General features: G+C 43.3%; 1 protein-coding gene across 4 annotated transcripts in view; it reads left to right on the top strand.

The window, feature by feature from the left end:
• MRPL28 (mitochondrial ribosomal protein L28) overlaps positions 1 to 15,713 on the top strand; it is a 75,969-nt gene that overhangs the window by 4,701 nt on the left and 55,555 nt on the right. For 2 of the 4 annotated variants that reach the window (XM_030213030.1, XM_030213033.1), the window contains exon 2: positions 9,216 to 9,505. In XM_030213030.1, coding sequence (XP_030068890.1) covers positions 9,218 to 9,505 — 288 coding nt within the window. In that variant the 5' untranslated portion in view covers positions 9,216 to 9,217. Of the gene's footprint in view, positions 1 to 3,069; positions 3,203 to 9,215; positions 9,506 to 15,713 lie in introns of those variants that run through there. The other 2 variants (XM_030213031.1, XM_030213032.1) reach the window with 2 other exon arrangements.

Below are 15,713 nucleotides of genomic sequence, written 5' to 3'. Positions count from 1 at the left end.
GTGGCAGGAGGGCACTAGTGTAGAGCACAAGCAGCAGGTGCAGGCAGACCTTAGCTGTGCTGGGGAAAGACCTAAGTTTCCGTGGGGTAACCCTAGGCAGGTGGCTAGGCATTTCGTGACATCTTTAAAATATTTTATTAAATATGTAATTGGAATCGCAACAAAACTTACTGTTGCTTAGCAACTCCAGTAGTTGAGAAGTAAGGCCATTGCTGGGCAGTCTTCTATGGTCTGTATCTCAAGTATGCATGTTTTATATCACGTTCATATTATGCTATAAGAGTATCTTGAGGGGGGAAAGGAAACCATATTAAGGTTGATAGTGAGTAAAATATATTGTCAGCAACTTCATTGGATTGTTGGTTTAATCAAGTATTGACAGTGAATGAGATTCAGCAGCCAAAATGATAAACACAGCAGACGAAAGTAGAGGCTGACCAAAGACTAATCCATCACTGGAGATATTGTCCGACAGTCGTTTATTAATGCAAATAGAGAGAGGACCCGACCCAGGCCGTGTTTCGGCGCATATTAACTCCTACATCAGGGGTCAAGTAATTTCTATAGGGCAAAGAAAAGAATAAAAAGTAAATGAATAAACATCTACAATGCTGTTCAAAAATACACAATTTGATTAAAAACATGTGAATAAGTAACAACATTAAATATTTTAAAAGAGTGTATGTTTTGAAAAAATATATATATTGGAAAAAAATATATATATATATGCATACACATGTATTTTACATTGGTAAAAACATAAAAAATAAAGAAAATAAAACCATGATCCTTGTTAAAAAAAAAATGTCATGTTAATGCAGAAAAGATGTGAGACACTCAACTGGTATAGAATAAATATATGACGAACATAGTTTGCTAGTGTAATACCAAATGTATTGTAAAATACACTAATAGCAGAAGATAATGTCACAGAAATCACTATTTGACACCTCATAGAAAAATGTGCACAAAAGAAGGGAACTACGATGTCAAAATGTGCTACCAGATGAGAGAATAAGGAGACCTATCTACACGTCTGTCTTACACTGCACTCGTACAGTGTAAGACATTTTTCTATGGGGTGTCAGTGATTTCTGGTTTGTAGTTTTAATTTAAATTTTTGCAAAGTCGTTCCGTGACTTTATCTTTATACCAGTTTTATTTATTTTATTGCATTTGTATCCCACATTTTCCCACCTTTTTGCAGGCTCAATGTTGAGTTTCTCACATCTTTTCTGCATTAACATGACATTTTTTAACAAGGATCATAGTTTTATTTATTTTCTTTATTTATTTTTATGTTTTTACCAATGTAAAACAATACATTGTGTGTATATATATATATTTTTTTTTTTCAAAACATACATTCTTTAAAATATTTTTTAATTTATATGTGTACTTATTTACATGTTTTTAATCAAATTGTGCATTTTTGAACAGCATTGTAGATGTTTATTCATTTACTTTTTATTCTTTTCTTTGCCCTATAGAATTTATTACTTGACCCCTGATGTAGGCGCTTATATGCGCCGAAACATGGCCCTGTCGGGTCCTTTCTCTATTTGCATTAATAAAAGACTGTTGAACAATATCTCCAGTGGTGAATTCATCTTCGGTCAGCCTCTACTTTAGTCTGCTGTGACTCTTTGTTGTAGAGGTATCCCCTGCTTTTTGCCAAAATTATAAAACCACTCATCAAAGATTGTATGAAATATAACTGCCTACATGTGGTTGGCACTGGGACAAATAGTCTACTGCCCTATTTATGATGCCAATATGTGATCATGGAGTTTAACCTGCACAGAGTGGCAGTGTAGCTCTGGCTGCCTTGTTGAACAGACTAGATGGGACTATACTGGTCTTTATTTGCCATCATCTACTAATATGTAATTAAATGTGTCAGAGCGGCTTACAATTTTATTTGTGTTACATTTGTACCGCGCGCTTTCCCACTCATGGCAGGCTCAATGCGGCTTACATGGGGCAATGGAGGGTTAAGTGACTTGCCCAGAGTCACAAGGCGCTGCCTGTGCCTGAAGTGAATTGTAGGTCATTTCTTGTTATATGTTATAGTGTGCATTTTTTTTTCTATTGTTTTAAAGTTGTTTTTTTTTTAATTGTGTTTTTAGTGTGTATTTTGCTATTGGCTAGTGTGCATTTTTTTTTCTATTGTTTTAAAGTTGTTGTTTTTTTTAATTGTGTTTAGTGTGTATTTTGCTATTGGCTAGTGTGCATTTTTTTTTTCTATTGTTTTAAAGTTTTTTTTTTTTTTTTTTAATTGTGTTTAGTGTGTATTTTGCTATTGGCTAGTGTGCATTTTTTTTTCTATTGTTTTAAAGTTGTTTTTTTTTTTTTTTTAATTGTGTTTAGTGTGTATTTTGCTATTGGCTAGTGTGCATTTTTTTTTCTATTGTTTTAAAGTTTTTTGTTTTTTTTTTTAATTGTGTTTAGTGTGTATTTTGCTATTGGCTAGTGTGCATTTTTTTTTCTATTGTTTTAAAGTTTTTTGTTTTTTTTTTAATTGTGTTTAGTGTGTATTTTGCTATTGGCTAGTGTGCATTTTTTTTTCTATTGTTTTAAAGTTTTTTGTTTTTTTTTTAATTGTGTTTAGTGTGTATTTTGCTATTGGCTAGTGTGCCATGTCGGTCACGGGTGTTTTAGTTTGGTCTCAATTTTGACTTCTTGCACAGGGGTTCTTTTACTAAAAAGATCAATGCATTTTCCATGGCTTTCTGCAGAGCAATCCAGCAACTTGCAGGGTTTGCCCATCTACCAGCAGGTGGAGATAGAGAGAATGCCAGAGTTCTGCCGTATAAGGTACTGTGCAGCAGCCTCACCTCCAGTATTCTCTCGGTCTAGCAGGTGGATGGACATAACCTGTGCAGCTTTAGACTAATTGTAGCTCCTGTGCTGACCCACGGGTCCAGTAGAGGTTTGTGGTTGAGGAGTCACTAAATTTGAGGACACAGTGCCAGGTCCCTCCCCCCATTTCCTTTTCTTTTGCTGAGCTACTGACTTCAGTGTTTGAATCTTCTGTCTCTCTTTTTTTTTTTTTTTTTTTTTTTTAAGAGAGAGGAGTGAAACTGAAAGCAAAACCGGCTGAAGCCCTGGTGAAGGAACCAGCAGTAAGTAGTGGTGGCAGGAGTGCATTCACCCCTAGGAAAAGTGAATGGTACTTCTCTGCCAACATTTCTTCAATACTGTGAGTAACATTTATTTGTTTGATGGCTGCCCCTGCCAAGTCTGTGAAGCACTGCTCCCAGCGTTTGGGAGTCTGTGCTTCTTGTAATTGCATCTCTTCTGGAAGCCCTCAGTCCTACGATTTACTTGGGCGAACAGCCCTGGAACCTCTCTGCAGGGCTGTCGAGGGCATTGGTGGGATCTGTGGCACTCCTCTCAGCCTGCGCTGGCACCCTCTTTGATGCGCCAATGCGTTCTTCTCACACTGCATCGCCATCAGTTTCTTAACAGATTACTGGAACCTCATCTTCAGCAGTACCCCAGTACATGGGGGTGACAGGATTTGGCCAGTTTGAGAACTGTGGCATCTGACGTTCCATAAGGCATTTTTATTGAAGAGACCTTTGGGCTCTCAGCTGCCTTCTGCTCCCCCCCCCCCCCCCTTTCCCCAGAACCTCGGCAGAGTTGCAGGCCAAAAGAGCTCGCATGGCCCTTTCCAGGGATTTTGATGAGGTCTCTCCTAAACCTCAGAGCATGGGTCTGAAGGTGCCCTTTCTGGGGGATCCAGTCACTTGCTGTCGGATCCTTTGGAGGAAGGGGATGATCCCACTGTGTTTCGGTTCTTCCAGAGAGTTGCCCACTCTCATAACACAGGCATTGGAGGCTCTTGACGCTTTTTCTCCAGAGCCCCAATCCTTGGAAGCTACCTCTCACCTGATGATATCCGGTACCAAGCATCCTTGTAAGATCTTCCATATCCATACATCCATGAAGGTTCTCATCTCGGAGCAGTAAGATATCCCAGAGGCAGGACTGCGGGTAGAGCGGGCTATGTCTCAGCTCTATCCCCTTCTTACTGAGGATTTGGAATCCCTACGGCTTCCTAGGGTGGACTCTTTCATAACTGCTGTCACCAAAAAGATAACCTTTCATGTTGAGGGCAGCATAGCACTCAAGGAGGTTCAGGATCGGTGTTTGGAGACATCCCTGAAGCTGCCTTTGAAGTGGCGGTTTCTTTGTAGCCCAGGTGTGCCTCGCTTGGGTACAAAAGGTGTCCTTGATGGACAAATTGGTCCAGTCCCTGTTTTCCTCGGAGACGGGTGTGGCTTATCTGGTAGACTTATTGTATGATCTTCTTAGAAATCTCCTCTGTGGCCCTTCGGCAGTTACGGCATGTTGCTGGCTTTGTCTCATGCATTGGGCCATGGATGCAGCCTTTAATTCTCATCTGGCGAGAGTTCCCTTTCAAGGAAAGCCTCTCTTTGGGGAAGATTTGGAGAATTGTCAAAGATTTGGGGAATTCTGAGGACCAGCAGTTGCCTAAGGACATGCCTAGGTCTTCATTATGTTCAGCTCGGTCTCCCTCCAGGTATCGTGAGGCCAGGTTCCTTTCAAAGGACACACTGGCAGCAGAATCAGCAGACCTTTTGGAGCAAGGAGTGCTCCTCTCCTTCCATTGCTGGTTGGCACTAGCTGCCTGAGCTTCCCAATGATGGTGCCTTGGTCTATTCCCCAGACATTCCAATAGGGGGACAGCTATCACTCTTCCTGGAGGAATGGACCAGGGTTACATCAGACTAGTGAGTCTTAGAAGTCATTCGAGACGGCTACAAACTGGAGTTCGCTCATCCACTTGTAGATTTTTTTTTTTTTAATGGATTCTGCTTGCAAGCTCCTGCCAAGGTTCTTGCAGTCAGAGCAATGCTCAGTGAATTGGTGCGTTTGGACGAAGTTCAAATGGTTCTGCCTTCAGAGCAGGGTCGCGCCACTATTCCATTTATTCGTGGTGCTCAAAAATGTCAACTGAAATCTCAAGGTCTGGCATTTCCACGTGGAAACCTCGTGGTCTGTAATAGCTTTCGTACAGCCAGGAGAATTTCTTATCTCGCTGGACCTGAAAGAGGCATATCTGCATATTTCCATTTGGCTGCTTCATCAGTGTTTCTTTTGTTTTTGTGTGCTTAGGGAGCATTACCAGTTCTTTGCTGTGCCCTTCAGTCTTGCGACTGTGCTAAGAACCTTCTCCAAGGTTATGGTAGTTATGGCAGATATTCTTCATTGAGAAGTCACCTGGGTATATCCTTACCTGAACACTTGCTGTGCCTCTCAATCGCTCAAATATCTTGGCTTCCTCTTCAGTATTTGAGTGGGGAAAGTTGTGCTTCTGGAGGCTTGGCGACTAAAACTTTGCGATCAGGGGTCCAACCTGCCGTAGCTTCCTGCCCCTCAGGCATGGGATTACATGCAGGTGTTGGGCTCCATGGTGGCCACACTAGATGTTCTTCCTTGGGCAAGGTTCCACTTGAGGCCCCTTCAGTTGTCCCTACTCAGCCAGTGGTTGTTACGTCCTGGATAGTGAGCACTTGGGCTAATGTATGGGCTCTACTTCGAAGAGCAGGGGAGCTCCAGGCGATGACTGACGAGTCACCAGGAGGCTGAGCAGTGCGGGACTGTGGGCTGGATAAAGGGGCAGGACCTGACTGGAGCGAGGTGGAATTGTGGTTGGAGCAGAGCTTAAAGGGGCTTTGTGATGGCGGGGAATGCCATTGGTGGCAGGCTAAAGTAGAGCCCTGACAACCAAGTGCTCAGGAGCACAGCGCATGTCAATGCGTAAGAGTCTGTTGGCATTGGCTTCTGTCTTTCCAGCCATCAGCGGCGAGTGGCTCAGGCCCCCACTCCATCACAAGAGGTAAGTCTAGGGTGGCTGTGACAGGTCGCCTCTCTTGGATCAGTCTGCCTTGGACTACCCAGTCCAAGTTTGCGATACACTGGAGGCTGTGCCTGGGCAATCTAGGGAAGGGCATCTCCCTGTTGATTCCGAACTAGGTGGTGGTGACTGCAGATGCATTATTTGGGTCGGCTGGCCCAGGGCATTTGGTCAGACAGAGGCTTAGTGGCCAGTCAACCGCCTAGAGCCGAGAGCAGTTCACCTAGCCTTGCAGGCATTTTTGTCCTCATTGCAGGGAAGGGTGATTCAAGTTCTGTCCAACAATGCCACAGCGGTCACTTGCATCAACAAGCGGGGAGGCACGAAGAGTGCTCTTCTGGCGAAGGAAGCTGCCATACTCTGTCAGTGTGTAGAGAGACATCTCTCTGTTCTTTTTGCAGCACACATTGCAGGCTTGCTAAATGTTCAGGTGGACTTCTCAATTGAAACCTATTGGATCTGGGCAAGTGGGAGCTCTCCTGGACAGCCTTTCATCAGATCACGTCACAGTGGAGGGTTCCATTGATAGACCTCACAGCTCAGAGGAGCAACTCGAAGGTTCACAGGTTTTTTAGAAGGGGCAAGGAAATCAGATCAGAGGCCATAGATACTCTTCTCCAGCTCTGTCTGCAGGAGTTCCTATGACTTATCTTTCCACCATGGTCTTGGGCAGGGCTCTTGAGCACATTGCTGAGCATTGGGTTTGCGTGGTTCTGGTGGCGCCAGATTGGCCCAGAAGGCCATGGTATGCAGACAAGATCAGGCTTCAGATTGACATTCTCCTGCTGCTGAGCTCCCAGAAGGGACTTCTGTCCCAGGGACTGGTTCTCATGGAGGATCCTTCCCACCTTTGCTCTTACGGTATGGCTCTTGAAAGGTCAAGATTGAGGAGTGGGTTATCCAGAAGCGGGGTTTTTGCTACACTGCTGCAGGCTCAGAAGCGATTCAGTTGCTTGTACAAGGGTTTGTAGAACCTTTGAGACCTGGTGTTCTGCTGAAGGTATCCAAACCTCTTTGGCATCGTTGGTTCACATTCTGTCCTTTTATAGAATGGCCTTCAGTTATCTAAAGGTGCAGGTTGCTATGCTGGCTTGCTTTAGGGGTCACCTTCAGAAATCCTTCCTGGTTTCGCATCTAAATGTAGTATGTTTTTCTTTCGGCAGTGAATTATTTGTATCCTCACAGACATCTTCTTTGTCCGGCCTGGAATCTGAATCTGGTTCTCCAAGCTCTTCAGAGGATGCTGTTTGAGCTGCTGGATTGCTTCTTCTTGAAGGATCTCACTTTGAAGACTGTTTTCCTCATGGCTATCACCTCTGCTAGAAGAGTTTGAGTTCCAGATTCTATCATGCAGAGATCTGTTTCTGTGTTTTATGAAGGCAGGGGCCTCTGTCCTAACGGTCCCTTCCTTTCTCCCAAAGGTGATATTGGGGTTTCATTTGAATCAGCTGATCTCTCTCCCAGCCTTTTGTAAGGAAGATTATCTGGATGAAGTTTGGTCCCTCCGGTTTCTGGATCTTCAGATACTGAGGTTACTAATGACTTTAGGCGGTCTGATCATCTGTTTTGTTTTGTTCGCAGGTTACAAAAAGGGAGAGCAAACTTCTAAAGCTACTGTCACTAAATGGCTCAAAGAGGCCATCTCTTCAGCATACCTGCTGGTGGGGAAGCCTTCCTCACTGAACCTAAAGGCGCAGTCCTCTTTGGCACAAGCAACTTCCTTCATGGAGTCTCAATCGGCCACTTGGTCCTTGGTTCAGATGTTTTCAAAGCATTACAGACTGGATATATGGGCTCATAGGACAAAGGCTCCAAAAGTGGAATCCCTTTCTGCTGGGATTTTCATGTCCCGCCCTACTTGAGGACTGCTTTGCCTCATCCTGCAAGCCTCTGGATTGATCTGTGGGATGCCATGGATGGAAACATTAGTTCTTAGCTGATTAATTGGAGCATCCTTTGGCTCCCAGGAAAGGCTCATGCTTCCTTCAAGTTGCTTTGCACATTTTTGTTTTCTGCATGTTTTGTGTTTAGGATCAAGTTTTTTTCAGAGGCGGGAGATTGATATACAGGCTTTCTGTTTTCACTGCTTTGGTATTGACATAACTGGAATTGAGGCTGTTGCAGAGTTCCTTATATGGCAGAGCTTTGGCATTCTCTCTCTCTTTCCATCTGCTGGTAGATGGGTATAGCCCGCAAGTCTCTGGATTGATCTGTCGGGACCAATGTAAAGAAAATTATCATGTAAGAACTCATTTTTCCTTATTCCAGTGGGCCCTGCTACAGATATGAGCTCATCGTTGACCCCTTTAGTCTTGTCCTTGTTAAAGTAATTTAGGGACCCTTTTACTAAAGCTTATCGTGTGCTAACAGACAGCGTGTGTGAAGAAATGGTGTGTTTTAAGCCTGTAAAATGTATTTGATGTTTTCCTGCCTTAATTATGTCCTGAAGTGTATTTCTCCTATTTGGCCAGCAGGTGATGTTTCTTTGCTATAAAACTGTTACAGAGAAATTAATGCTTTTTTTTTTCTTTAGTTTAATACAAACAGGAAGCAAGATACAGTATATTTTTGAAATGTGTTCTGGGCTCTGATTTGCCTGGAGTTTGAAACTACACTAGTTTTGAGTTCAGTCTTAGCCAGGGAGAAAAGAGAGACAGAGAGAGCTCTTTGCTGAGGCTCCCCAGGTACTTTTTAGAAAGTAAACAAATGTTTAGTTAGTTTTCTAATTGATCCATTTTTTAGTTACTTGTTACTCCTTGCTGGTTGCATATTTTCTTTCCACTGTTGAATATTTTTATGAGAATAAACATTTCGTGACAGCGTACTAAATGTTGTACATCCTATTTTACACACATGGGCCATGTGGCACTTAAGCATATGCTAAGCTTTAGTAAAAGGACCCTTAAAAGACTTATTTGTTTTCCTTTCAAAGTTTAATTCTGCTTTCATGACTGAGTTATAAAAGTATGCTTTCTATTCTTTGTCAATAACTGTATTTAACTATATATGTATATTTTTTTGTGCATTCATGCTGAATATTTACATTTAAGACAGCATATTGTAATGCAGGTTGCATAAGAGATCCCTCTAAAATAAGATGTGGCTTTCTAATTAAAAAAGGTTCCCCACCTCCATCGTAGAGGATCTCTGTCCTCAAGTGCAGCCAGAGTGATATGTATTTTTGTTACAGCTCAAAAATAGGAAAGGAAGGCACCAACCACTGAGTTCTTTGGTTAAAGTGTTATAGTTGTAGGGAAAGCCCTTGAAAGCTTTGTATACAGAATCTTTATTTTTAGTTTATTTTCCTTTTTTTTTTTTTCACCCCCAGCTATGCCATTACATAGGTACCCTCCTGCAATCTGGGAGACCCTGAAACTGAAAGAAGGGATCTATTCCCGCTTACCAGCCCACTATCTGCGATCTCTGCTAGAGCCTAAGAAACCTACACCAGTTCACTGGCGACCACATGGGGTCAAATACAAGCCGAACCCAAAAACAGGACAGCGAGAACGCGTTCAAGATGTCCCCATCAAGCCCTACTTCCCCCCTGAAGCTGATCAGGGACTATGGGGTGGAGAGGGCTGGATCAGCGGGTTCAGATATGCAAGAAATGACAAGGTAAGATGAGAGAAGTTGTTCTCTGAATCTTTCTGAATCATTCTTTCACACATTAAAGAGAGGGAATGGTATAAAGATTTGAAAACATGGCTTAGCATGACACTAGGACTCAGTTCTGATTCTACCTTTGTCATTAACTGAGCAACTGACCAAATAACAGTAGCAACTGTCGTGGACAGGAAGGATGTCTTCTACCAGGTGCTCTAAGTCATTCTTTAACACATTAGAGAGAGAATAGTAACATAGTAGATGACGGCAGATAAAGACCTGTACGGTCCATCCAGTCTGCCCAACAAAATAAACTCATATGTGCTACTTTATATATATACCTGACCTTGATTTATCCTTAACAAAAAAAAATGGTATATAAAGATTGAAAACATGGGTTAACATGAGACTAGGAGTCTGTTCTGATCCTAATTTTTGTCATTAATTGAGCGACCGACCAAATAACAGTAGCAATTTTCGTGGACAGGAAGGATCTCTTCTTTTCTACCAGGTTCTTAGGTAACATTCCTTAGCGTCAGCAGCAGATGGATCCAGACTTGTGGATTGTGACCATTTACCAGCAGGTGGAGATTGAGAGCGCTGAACTGCAGTGTCTTATAGGATGGAATACTCCTTGGTCAGTTAGTATTCTCTTTCTCCAGCAGGCAGATTAAAGTTGCCAGTTCCAAGGTAAAACCACGGAATTGGGCTATTTCCTGTTCCTCCCTGTGTTTTTTTTTTTTTTTTGAATGCCTGCAGGTCATGGCTTTTTGGGCTATTTTTGTCCGGGTTGTTTTTTTTTTTTTTTTTAGCCACTGCGGCTTGCGGGTTGGCTCTTCATTTACTGCTGCCTTCCTATTGGTACTAATTGGATCAAAAGGAGGCAAGATCTGGCCCTTTCAAAAGCTGCTGCACCGCTCAGACCGCACACCCTTTTTTTTTTCTCAGTCTCTTCTCCACGTGTCCTGCGCAGCTGTGCCGCACTAGTTCTCACTCAGTCAGAGGAGGCAAGGGGCAGGAGACACTGACGCCATGTGCTCTGGTGGCAGGTTCTCTCCTAATCTGTTCTCAGAGTCAGAGAGCAGATCATCAGGAGAGGGGGGACCCGTGGCCACCACCAGAGAGGAGGATGGAGTCAGAAAGCGCAGTGAGCGAGTCTGGGACAGAGGAGGGGGAGGGAGCCAGAACTGAGCTATGAGCTGCTACATCCATGTTGTTGTGCTGTATTGTTGGTAGCATTTTTATTTAATCTCGCTTATTTTCAAACATGCCAGCTTGTGCAGTATACGGATGTGCACATAGAAAGTGTAAGTTTTCATAGGTAGAGTAGTAATTTGATATAAATTGTAATCCGTGTGTCATTTGGAGGGGCTAGTTACAGGGACACCCTAGTAGCACGTGTTGTATCGTGAAGAGATTTTTTTTCTCTTGGTAAAGGTCCACTAAAATAGACATCATGTTATGAGAATCAGGTGCTCAACATTCAGAGTTTATATCTGTTTATTTACTTATAACATTTATATCACACATTAAACATAATTTAGGTTGAAACCTGGAAGAACATAAAATCTTTTTTTCCTGTGCCTAGATCAACAGAGAGATGGTTTGTGGTGGGAACTTGCTCTGTTTCTTTTGTGGGTGGGTGAATGGCTAGATTATGAATTTGTGCTAATTATAATTATGATGATGTTGCTGATTATGCTGCTGCTGATTATGATATGATTACCTTAATATATTGATGTTGTTGATGTGCTATTTTTGGGCTGGAAAAATTTTCGCCATCTGGCAACACTGAGGTGGATGGATCGTCTCTCACAAGCTCCTGGTCAATAGATGTATTGGCAGCTCCTGTTGTGGGTCTCTCAGTACAGCTTTGGGGACTGAGCGGTGCCAGCTTTAGGGGTACACCTGGTCACTCCAGGTCCCTCCCCCACCCTTTTCCTCTTTCCAGCCCTTTCTCCATTTTCCCTCCGCGCTGAAAAAAATTAAAAATTGGAGCATAATTCTTTAAAGCCAACAGCCTTGGCTGCAGGAGAGACTGCTTTCCACTTGTATAAAGGGCTTAGAGATGGAGAGGAGGTGAGTGTGCTTCCAGCTGCACAGGCAGGACTCCCAATGGCTGTATCTTTACATTTTCCTTCACCTGTGGGTCAGTTGCAGGTTTACTTTTGTTTTCTTTACAATGGCTGCCGAAGTTGTTAAAAGCTGCTCCCACTGTGGGAAACGGAGAGCAGCACTGGGGCAGTGTCTGGGTGGCTGTGCAGGCTGTTCTCTGGCAGAGGGGACTGTGTTTTGGGAGGTCTCAGTTTCCCATGCGGGACAGATGCGGGCTCATTGTCCTCAAGGGGGCCGAAAGTAATCCGGCAGGCTTTTTAACAGCAGTGTGATTCGGGAGCAGCGCTGTCGGCAGCTCCTTTACCCGGCACTGTTTCAGAGGTCCTTACACATATCTCAGCTGGTTTCTCCAGGGATGGGGTCTTCTGACTTTTTTTGCCCCCCCCCCCCCGAGTTCATAATGCCTATATGTTGAAAAAGCCTTTGGAGATTTCTGGCTTGTTCCCTGCCTCATAGTTTCCACTGATGGACCCTGCCCTAAAGAGGAGACATTTGCACTCCAGTTCAGAATTAGGGCTATTGCTCCCCTGTCTCCCTATCATTCTGAGGGAGTCATTTTAGGGCAGTCCTTTTCTGCACAGATACATGAGGAATTGGAGGGAGAGCTATTTACATAGGAATCTGGTGATCCCACCGCAGTGTGGGTGTTTAATAAAGAGGAGTTGCTTTCCTTTATACCTATGGCTCTCCAGGTTCTTAATATTCTTCTGATCCTGCTACACCTGCATCTGCTCATCTTAAAATGCCAAGCACTAGAATACCACTTCAGTCTTATATCCTGTGCATGAGGCTATGCAGGAAGTCATTTCTGCTCAGTGAGTCACCCCAGATATTGCCCGTCAAGTGGCGGTGACTATGCCGCATCTTTACCCTATTTCCATGCCAGAGCTGGCAAAGCTACGTTTTTTCTAAAGTTTAGTTAGTTGGTTGCAACAGTCACCAAAAGACCATCCTGTCTGTCGTGAGATAAGATCTTACTTATAGTTCCAGAGTTGGTTAAATGCTGTTCCTAGTGTTGGAGCAAGTGAACAGTGGGGACAGGACAATATGTTAGGCCTCTGAATGGGCCTATTTAGTGTTCTCAGATACCTTTTCATTTAGAGAGCTTTGGGTCCCCTCAGTTTTTTCACAGAGGTCAGTTTACCCGGAAAGTTTCCCTCGCTTCTTTTGTGGAACTTTTTTTGTTACCAGAACTCTATTTATATTGGCAGTATAGATATTCCTTTTTTAGCACCTTTTACAAAGGCATTTCATTTCAGGCTTAGTTCTGTTGGCTCACATTTCTGTGAGAGATGTTTCATATTGAGTTATTTTCTGGAGCTTAGTGCACTGGTCTCCATGGTATCCATGGAACCTCAGTGCTGCCATGGTGGCATTTTCTGCAGGTGCAGTGAAAACAACATTTGACCTATCAAACTTCCGGAAATCACTAAAAACTAACTTGTTCAAAAAGGCATACCCTAACAATCCAACCTAAATGCCTGAACCCTGCAACACAACAAAGCTAATACTCGAACTGAACATAACTTAACTCGTCCTGTTTTCAGTTCCCTAATGTGTCTGTCACACATGAACTTTTTCTATGCCACAATATCACTTTGTATTTGTCATACCGGAATTGGCGTTTGCCTTCACGGTACTATGTAAGCCACATTGAGCCTGCAAATAGGTGGGAAAATGTGGGATACAAATGCAACAAATAACTATTCTGATGGGTTTTTGTTTGTTTTATTTCTTCTGGAAGGTGGCTGGCTTTCAACCTGTAGGTTCAAGGCTGGTTTGTGCATAATGTTAGAAGCTGGTCAACTCGGCTCTGTTTCAAATGGGACACATTTTACTTCATTCTCTCATATTGTTTGCCTTCACAAGCAGTTCACTGCATGGCTGGGACAGCTAACACTACAGTGCTAAAGATTAGCTGTGTTGGTTTGCCACAGCAGTTCTGCTCTTATTGTATGCACACCGACACTGGCCAAAACTATTGTGTATCAGCGGCACCAGTAGCTGTATGATGTAGCATCTCTAAATGCTTCTATTGCACTTTTGCACCTTTTCATTGTATTGGACAGCTAACGATTATTACAATAATGTAGAGGAGTAGCTTAATAGTTAAAGCAACCAGCTGAGAGTGAGCACAGAGGTCTAGAAGTTGCTGGTTCAAGTCCCACTGCACCTTGCTATCAATAGTGCACAATGGTACAAACAGTCTTATTCTGCTACACCATCTAGCTCTGGTTCTCAGCCACACTAGCTAGCTCCAATTCACAGCCAGTTCTAATGCACATCCACATCAGCCATTTCTTGACCCTCTCGGCAAGAAGATATCTCTGGTTTAGGCACTGGACAGCTGATTTGGCTTCTAAGTCATATTTAGCAAGCTATGTTTTAGAGGTAAACTTTTTTCTTTGGAGAAGATCTAAAGAAGTTGGGTAAAGACCTAGGGGACTCCAAGTCTCAGAGATTGCCAGAGGACAAGTCTAAAGATTCTTTTAAATCCTCTTAGTCTCATCTTAGGTTTTGTGAGGCCAAGTGCTACAGGCCAGGCAAACCTAACTTTAAGGGTTCCCACTTCAACAAAGACGAGCCATCTTTCATGCTGCCAGAAAAAACTCCGCTTCAAACTCCAGGTCTACCAATGCCTTCTATATCTCCCAGTGATGGGGTCTTAGTTCACTCCTTGGGTTTCATAATAGCAGGACTCCTCTGCTGGAGTGGAGGAGTAGCCTAGTGGTTACTGCAGCAGACTTTGATCCTGGGGAACTGGATTTGATTCCCACTGCAGCTCCTTCCGACTCTGGGCAAATCACTTAACCCTCCAGTGCCCCAGGTACAAAGTAAGTACCTGTATTATAGTATGCAAAGTGCTTTGAATGTAGTTGCAAAAACCACAGAAAGGCAGTATATCGAGTCCCTTTCCCTTCCGGGTTCCATGAGGAGTGGGCCAAAATTACTTCAGACCAATGTGTCTTGGAAATACTAAAGTAGGGTTATAAACTGGAGTTCTCTCGTTCCACTGCAGATTTTTTTTCTTGGACTCTCCATAAAAGCTCCAGCCCAAATATCGAGCAGTTCAAGCCACCTTGCAAATGCTTTTTCATTTAGGCACAGTCAAGACTATCCCCAGTTGCAATTGGGGAACGGGAAGTTATTCCATTTACTTTATAGTTCCAAAGAAGGGAGCTTCCTCCTACCTGAGTTTGGACTTCAAAGGAGTCCAGTGTTAAAGGTTCAACATTTCCCAATGGGAACATTGCAGTCTATTAGTTTCAGTCCAGCAGGTAGAGTTTCTAACCTCCCTGGATTTCAAGGAAGCGTGCTTTTATTCCTGTTTCACCTTTCCGCAGAAGATTTGTGATTTGCAATCCTTGGAGAACATCATTTATGACCGTGTCATTCAGCCTTTCCACATCGCCAAGGACATTTTTTTTAAGATCATGGTAGTAGTGGCAGCCTTCCTTCACAAGGATGGATTGCAGGTTCATCCATACCTCGTGATTGGCTGATTTGCGACTCTTCCTATCAAGAGAGTCTGCAAGTTTCATCCAAGATAGCTACTCTTCTTCAGTCCTCAGGATTGGTATTCAATTTTATCAAGAATCAGTTGTTTCCAACACAAATCTTGGCGTATCTAGGAGTGGTGTTTGACATGGGCTTAGGGAAGACATTTCTTCCTGTTGCTCATCAGCAAAAGATTCACACCCAAGTCAGGTTCTACGTTCCCTACCAGATCCTGTGGTCTGGGAATATGTTCAAGTTCTGGGCGCAGTTTATTTATTTATTACATTTGTACCCCGCTCTTTCCCACATACAGCAGGTCCAGTGTGGCTTACATAGTAAAAGAAAGCATCTTACATGGCCTCTGTCTTTGACATTCTTCCATGGGCCAGATTCCACATCAGACTACTTCAGGGGTTCCTTCTCAGCTGTTGGTCTCCATCTCTCTTGGACCCTCCAAGCCAAACTCAGCCTCAACTGGTGGATTCAGCGCAGCTTTCCTCTGACAATTCAGAAGTTCTCTTTCTGTCTGCAGGCAGCTGATATGCTGCTGGGGCATGCCTTGGGTGCAACAGATTTTGGATTCCTTCCAGAAGTCCAACAGTCAACC

The sequence above is a fragment of the Microcaecilia unicolor genome, chromosome 8 (assembly GCF_901765095.1).
Source record: "Microcaecilia unicolor chromosome 8, aMicUni1.1, whole genome shotgun sequence".
In the NCBI taxonomy this organism is placed as follows: domain Eukaryota; kingdom Metazoa; phylum Chordata; class Amphibia; order Gymnophiona; family Siphonopidae; genus Microcaecilia; species Microcaecilia unicolor.
The sequence above is the reverse complement of the archived record's forward strand: the minus strand, read 5'-3'. Positions and strand labels throughout refer to the sequence as shown.